Below are 8,189 nucleotides of genomic sequence, written 5' to 3'. Positions count from 1 at the left end.
ACACCAATGTTTTTAATGCTTCCTTAGAACAAATCTGTGAGACAGTCAGCATCAATAACCTGATATATGTAACTCCCACATCACCCTGTAAGTCTGTTATTGTATCACATACCTAGGCCCAGCTTAAAAATCAATATCAAAAGTAGCTGGCATTGCAAGAATCTTCATTACAATTAAGTATATATCTTAAAGTAAATTGCATTTCAGCTGAAGAGTGTAGCCAGCTAATTCAAATTACAGCAATTCATCTTTGATCTGAGAAAAATGCCCTATATTGTGTCTGCAGTTTCATAAAATCCCTCCCAAACCCATCAAAGAATTACAAAAGGTCATGAAAAGCATATACTGGTAATTCCAACAGCTCTTGGTGCTGCACTTACAGGCTTGTTTTAATCACATCAGGTACAGGAAAAAGCTAACCAAAATTTGAATGTTAAGCACAGATATAGTTATGGATAAGACACCGTGCAGTCTTACTGAAAGGAGGCACCCTGAAAATTGTAAGTCTTATGATACAGGTGTGTAATTCAGAGAAATATTTAAGAAAAAAAGGCTATTATTATTATTATTAATCAAAATAGATCTGCAATTAAAATCCAAATTCTTATTTTAATCATCTCCATTGCCAATGCCAATCTCAAATACAAAAAATCCCAAAAAGCAGGAAAGAGCTTTGGCATCACCTCTTTTGAGTCACATTTCCCTCACAGGTAGTATGTAGCATCAATTAAGTGGAACAATACAGGAGTGAAGCAGAGACTAAGTGATACTAGTAAATTCCTAGCTATGTAATTTTGCTATTAGATTCATTGTAATTACTTACTACATTAATTATTTATCTTCTTTCACATTTTAATTTTAAATGTACCTGTTGCCTTAAGTAAAGCAACCTAGAAATAATATTAATTGAATTTTATTTAAACTAAGAACAGGGAGTTTCTATCTAAAATTTATAGTTTTCACACTACTTCAAAGGTAGACTAAGGGTAAAAAACTTCTTTGAAACATGAATTTCTATTCTACTTTAGAAAAACAGTAGCAGGAGTGAAATACATGAAGTCATCTTACTTCGTAAATAGTTCAAGGCTTTGTATACTTGGCTAATTCCTAAAAATATTGCATTGCTTCCTATGCTTCATAATGCAGAAAAAGAAACTCCATTAGCAAAATTAGAAAGGAAAAAGCAAAGGTTTCTTTCATACAAATAATACAGGAAACGTTCTTTAGAGCTGAACAAATGTTTCATACTAAGAGTAGATTACCTGAGGCCGTACATGGTTCTGGTGGATTAAAAAAAAAAGTAGAATAATAAAATTCACCATTTAATTTTAAGTTAAATTTTATAATCAGGAAATATCAGTCTCTGGAGTAATATATGTGGTTCAAAATGAGTTTTTTAATGACAGTCTCCTCATTGATTTTTTAAGCTTTTCTTTTTAATAGCAGTGCCTTGTGGAACTATTATAGTTTGAATTATGTTAAAATAGGTTTCCATTATAAATTGCAGTATGGATTTACAAAAAGTAGATCAAATCCAACTAATGATAACTTTTTTTGACAAGACAACCAATTGGTTAGACAATGAAACTGCAAATGCCATCTGCGTAGACATTAGTAAAGTGTTTGATGTTATCCAGTATGGGAAACTACCAGTTAACTTGAGGAAAACATATTAAAATATTTCAATGGCTAAAGAAGTGACTGATAGTAACAGTAATAGGTCTGGAAAAAGACATTTGGGGGCTGGAAGAAGGTAATTACACTGAAAGGTGGTCTTGCCTACTGCCTGAAAAAATGACTTTGAAACAGAAAGTATTTTAAGACAATAAACTCTAGACCTTGTAAACTGGAGTCACTAAAAAAGGAGGAGGAATATAATTATATAAAGTGCAAGTTTAAGTACTTGTACACAACTAAGGACTTGAATAATAGGTATCTGGAATCAAAGGAGAAGAGAAGCCTGAGCATTCTGCATCATCAAAAGACAACTATAAACATCAAAAGGAAATATAGCTGTGGAAAAGATAAAAGCAAGAGGTATTTCCAACAAAAAAACCCCAAAACAAAACAACAGGAAGGTGTAAGAATACAGTGTATAAATCTCTCACCCACTGTTCCAGAAAGATGCATTCAGCCTAGAAGATGAGCAGAGAATGGAGAGCTCCTATTGCAGAAAGAAGGACAACTCTAAATCGTTTCTAGCTCTGAGAAAATGACATGAAGCAAAGTGGTACAGTGTACAGATACTAATTTCAGCAATAGAGTAGTTGCATTGATACATCCAGATTCAGATAACATTTTCCCTGTACAATAGAAAAATCAAGATATTTGAACTAGAAGGATCATTGACCCATATTTATTTTCCCTGCCTTTCAATAGGAATCTTATTGACCCCTAGAAACACATTTCAGTTTTGATGTCTCTGATGTTTGTACATTTTTTCTTTCCTGTGTAACTTGTTATACAGTCATAGAAAGCCATAGAGTCAACTAGCTTGGAAAAGACCTTTAAGACCAAGTTCAAGCATTGTTGTTACAGTTCCTATGAAAAGTAGTCTGTGTAAATTCAGCTTGCTATCTTCACAAAAAGCAAATCTCATCCTAAATGAGCAGATTAATTCAGTGTGGCTTAACCTGTCCGTGTTTATTCATCTATAATAACATATTCCTTAAAGAATTCTTGTGATGTTTTATGTATTTAGGGAATATAAATTAAAACCAAACCAAAAAACAAACCACACTTTTCAAAATCTGTAACTACTTTTATAAAGTTGCCCAATAGCATTCACAAAGCACAAGCTTTAATTTAATCAATGTTAATTATGTATTTTACAACTAACTTTTGATCCAGAACAGTAAAAGCTTTAATTTTCTTATTTTACCTAAGGTAAAATAAGAAAGGTATTTCTAATTTCTAAGGTATTTCTATTCATTTTACTTTACATTTAATTTCCATAGTTATGTATCATGGTACCCTGTTCACTTTCACGTTTCATCTTCTTGCTAGGATTTATTATTACTACTAGATCACTTTCTTAATTTTTATTCTATTTCTGCTCCATCAAGCACATACTTCTATAATTTAATTGTTCAACTCAATTGTTCAAGTGCTTGAGTTTATATTTTGAGATACTGAATTCCATTTAGATCTCATTTTCTCACTTCTTCAATCAATTGATAACAGCCTGAAATTTATTGACTTCTTCAGTTGTATCAATAGCATTTTCTGTTTAGTAGTGTCAGCAAATTGAAAATACCCATCAAAATCTTGCTTTTACTATAGAAAGATGTATATCAATTTAGTCCCAGTACTGAACTGAGACTGAATGACATCAATGCATTAGCTCTACTTTTGTCTTGACACAATAAGCTGAAGTCTTCTCTTTTTCTGTCTCAATAAAATCCTAAAACCTTGATAGATATTTTTCCTGATTTTTATGATAAAATTCAGGAAAATCAACATGCATACTCTCAAGTTGCATATAAACTTCATAGGGAATTCCATTTTGTACCATGAGTTCTATGCCTTGTATATCAGTGTCAAGCAATTCTGCTTTGTAATACACACTAATGTTTTCCCTTTTATTCATGGTTAAAAAATAAAATATTGATCAAAAAAGGCAAAGACAAAATGGAAAACAGGAAAAAAACCCCACATTTTACTTGTCTCAGCAAAACATAACCAAGAGACAGTCTGCTTTTTCTGCAACTCCAACAACATCCAGGTAGGGTCTTTCATGACACTTAATTAAAAAGGCTCTAAAAACACATATTCAAGCTGCCTTCTACATAAACTATTTCTTCTTTGAGATCTCTTTACATAAAATTATTTCTGTAATGCAAGTTTTGGCTACTGAAGCCTCGATCCAGTAATTTCAATCTGTGCATGATTTTCAGATAAACCTGTTTGACAATAACATTATTTTCATCACAGTTCAATTCATAATACCAGCATGTATTGATCTCACAATTATTTTCCCTATTTGCCTTGTGCATATACAGCTGAAATTCAAGAAGAGTGCTTATCAACTACAAATGCCAATGACACGTAATAGCTGTGCTCATTTCAAAGCTGCAAAATCGATCACCTTCAGGGATCTCCTCCTTCTTCATCTCTTTGTCACTTCTGGCATTCGAGAGTTATGGAAAATGGACCACTGAGAGCAGAGCTCAGTCTAGGGCAAGCTAGCATCAAAAAAAATGCTGATGCTGTTGTCCTGGCAAGTAGATTTAAGGCTAGATTTGGCTATTGCTATTTTTCTTGAACGTTTTTCAGAGGAATAGTCAAAACTCCTTTCACAAACATGGCATTTCAGCTCCAGTTGTTCATTAAAGCCCATTACCTGTGAGGGTGTAATTTACCAATACACTGCTAATCCAGTGCAATGACTTTTTAGAAGACATATTTTATTGTCATCAAGGAGACCAAAATGCTAAAAATATAACAAAGGATGAGGAGGGCTAAATGATAATGTGATTTTTCGGATAATTTTTTTTAAGATACTTGCTTTTTATCAGTCATAAGGACAGTATAATTGTCATATTAATCTTTGCTATGGTAAATGGTACATCTCTTTCTATTTCCAAAGATGACAGAAAGCCTGCTCTCCATCTAAACAGTATAGGATCAGGAATTTGCACATGCAATACGATAGTGGAAAGATGAATATAAATATCTTGCTTATCTTAAATGTAAAATAAAAAAACTACATCTGCTCCCAGGTTAAGCTTTTTTATTTTTTATTTTTTTTTAATAGTTCCATTGTCTCACATTCCTTCTGGTAAAACTTCATCATTCAATATAACTTCATCATTTATTCAGTAACCTAGGCGTCTCCAATGCATTAATTGTGTAGACTGTAACCTAACAGACAGCCCTTCTTTTGTGAATATAATATTCCTGGCACATACTGTAATTATCTAGCTTCTAAATAAGAAAAAAGGAAGACCTGAAAGCAGAATCAATTGATTAATGTAAAAATTAAACACCACATTTGAATGAATGCCTTTTATCACCACTACCCCTTGCTATGTAAGGAGTTGTGCTGTCTCCATATCTGGAAGCTTTATTAAAGATTTTATTTAAAATTTTTAAATGCATACAAAAAATGTTCCCATTTCAAAGCACGTCATCAATAGTAATTAATTCTAAATCCCAAGACGCAGATAAGCAACTCCTACTGCTTATCTTCTGGTTGTTCTAGCCTTAATGTACACCTAACATGGACTGGTATCATTCTTAGCTGACAACTAGCAAACAGACTATGCATCAATTTTACAGTGTGGGAGACAATGAGAGAGCATTTTCTGAGATTAACAGGCTATGTCTATTCCTAAAAGTAAATTAGACAAAGAAGGGCTTTTGTTTACCTTCAACAAATTAGGCTTCCAATATCATGCTAACAGAGAACACAGGGAAAAAAAATTAGGAGGCAAGGCAATGAAGTTAAGCTGATTTAATCAAGATCAAAAGCTGATCTTAGACCTTGAAATGAACTTCTTTCAATGAAAATGATCTGTAAACTAGCAGTACTACAGTACAGCGAATACTTTATTTCTTAAAGTGCAGTGCAAAGCTTAATTTTGTTCAAATACTTGTATATATTCCAAATGCAGGAGAAGTATTTCTGAAAGAAGAGGCATTTACTCTTTTGTAATACAAATACACGTTGCTCATATTGTTCCCATATTGACAGTAAGATATTTGCACATTTTCCTCAGGAACAGCAAAATTGCTTGCAGTCCATTCTAATGCCACATGGTGACTAAGTTATTCCTTTCAAATGAAGTTATACCTTTTGCTTTTAATAAATCCGTTTTCTTATGTAGAAAACAAACTCTGCGGTATGATGGCAAAAGAGGTGCACCATCTATATAACAGGGTTAAATAATTTATTCCCTATTGTAGTATATATTAAAAGTGGTTGCTACTTCCTCTTCAAACTTCAGAAGAAACATGGTCCTGCTTTGATGCATCAGTTTAGCTATTTAATGAGAAGCAGAATATATACTTTTCCTCTTTTTTTTTTCATTCTCTCTACATGTCCCAGATTACTCACATTGTTTATTGAAACTGTATTAAGGGTAAGCAACTTCAGCTTTCTCATTATGCTTTTCTTATGACAGCCATGGAAAGACTCAGTATAATCTCATCACCTTGTATTCATCAGACTACTAAAAGCTCTGGCATAGATTTCTCTTGGCCTACTGAGTATTAATTTAAACCACTGCAGTCACTGATGTGCAAAGTTTAGGTGTCTCCTTTTAGCAGGACTAAATTCTCTTTTGAATACAAGAAAATAGCTGTACTGAAATTAGACCCCTTTGTAGAAAAGTTGGAGAATTCCTGGCTGAGACTATTGGGAAACAGTCGGTAAGTGCTGAGTAGTAGGAGCAGTGGGGAGAGAACTGCAGCAACAGCAGCAAAGGAGACTTGGGAGGGGTGTGGAGCAATTATCGCACATGAGTGGCTGCACAGGGTCAGGCAGAGGACCCATCAACATTCTGGCTACAAGTAGGTATTCAGCAAAAGTAAGAACAGTAACATACGGTACTTCCTAAGTATCAACATCCAAATTCACATGTTTAAATAAGGAAAATTATGACTAATGAGGCCATAGGTCTTTCATGGTTTATAAAAACAACACAGTCCAGAAATTTGTCTAACAAACTACTTAGTCAAGATACAGTTTGTAAAAACCCACAGTGTCATTTTCTGAAGTTTCTCACATTGCCATCACAACTGCCAGGGCTGAATGAAATCCAGCAATATTGCAGGAGAGCAGCATCTTGGACTCCCGATTACAAAAGCAGCAAACTTAAATCCTGATCATCAAACACATCAGTGAGGGTTTTCTCACATAAGTCAAACTGATACCTGGAACTGAAGGTGAAAAAATAGGTACCCAAGCAACAATTCTCCGATCTGAAAATTTGTTTGGTTTTGGACACAGGCTTAAGAAAGAATTGGAAAATTACAAAGATGACGATTGGGAAAGTATCTGTGACACTCTTCGAACAGAAATTGAAATTCTTCAAATGGTATGCCAGTTTCATTATGCATTTAAAGTGTTTGATCAGTTTAGTTTAAGGTGTAATTTAAGATGATTAGCAGTGGGTTTCGATAAGCAGGTTTTTATGCTATGTATATAACCAAACATCCTTGCATTGCAGGTGCACTCCAATTTTCCCTTGGTTTGGCCTATTATTTCCAAATGTCCAGGACTATCATTTCTCACAGCAAAGGGAAGCACAGAAAAGATTTTAAAGATACATTTTTAGCACAAGCAAGACCTATCTAGGGGACTAGTATTACTCATTACTTTCTTAAAAGCTGAAAAATATGATGCATTTAGGAGCTAAATTAATCTATATCTCCAGCTGTCAATTAAATGGAAGATGGGAATATGGAGAAATAGGATGATAATAGCATCCTTTTATGCAATATGTTATATTGTCCACTCACAAATTCTTTATATAAACTCATTAAAGTGTGCTTTTTTCTCTAAAGGGCAATTCTAACTTCAAATTTCTCAATTGTCAGTCTGTGTAAAAATACAATGAAAAAAAAGTATTTTTAAGTCATTTTTTTGAAGTAAAAGTCTTTTAAAGGTTCATTTCAGAACCCCTGATTTTGTTGTATGAAGACACAGCTGCCACAGAATGACAGTCAGGGGAAATTTGTATTACTCACTATTATGATCAGCTTCAAGTTCCTGTTGGAGGAATGTAACTTACTTGTAGTTTATCCCTTAACTTTATTATGCTTGTGAAACTTCAGGAACAAAACCCCCCAAACAGCTCAATGTTTAAAAATGTCTCTGTAAAGAACACACTGAACTCATTAGAGTTCATTTTCTATAATACAATTCTTTCTCTTTTCCAGAATCTATCACAAAAAAAGTCTTCAGACCAGTGAACAATAATGTGGCCTATGGTATGGAGTGTCATGGAAGGTAGTCTTTAGGTATTTTGAAACCAGTTTGCTCAGGCTCTGCTAGGTTTGTTTCTATTTGTTTGATTAAACCACACTTTGTATCCTGCCTTTACTTTTCATTAAAATAAAATTGTATGCATTTATAAGTGCTGGAGGACCATGTGAAAACCTTCACTCACTCTGCTCAGCCTCAGACCGCAATGAGACATTGCATCCAACTGCGTGCAAATACTTTTTGATCTGCTTCCCAACTG

The 8,189-nt window shown here is 33.7% G+C and overlaps 1 protein-coding gene across 1 annotated transcript in view; it reads left to right on the top strand.

Moving 5' to 3' along the window:
• Positions 1 to 7,917, top strand: part of CCDC172 (coiled-coil domain containing 172) — a 21,372-nt gene extending 13,455 nt beyond the window's left edge. Inside the window, exons 7-8 of the mRNA XM_010011075.1 lie at positions 6,953 to 7,040; positions 7,885 to 7,917. Of these exons, the coding sequence (XP_010009377.1) occupies positions 6,953 to 7,040; positions 7,885 to 7,917 (121 nt within the window). The remainder of the gene's footprint in view (positions 1 to 6,952; positions 7,041 to 7,884) is intronic.
• Positions 7,918 to 8,189: the final 272 nt, after the last annotated feature.

The sequence above is a fragment of the Nestor notabilis genome, unplaced genomic scaffold (genome assembly GCF_000696875.1).
Source record: "Nestor notabilis isolate BGI_N333 unplaced genomic scaffold, ASM69687v1 scaffold1813, whole genome shotgun sequence".
Lineage (NCBI taxonomy): Eukaryota > Metazoa > Chordata > Aves > Psittaciformes > Psittacidae > Nestor > Nestor notabilis.
The sequence above is the reverse complement of the archived record's forward strand: the minus strand, read 5'-3'. Positions and strand labels throughout refer to the sequence as shown.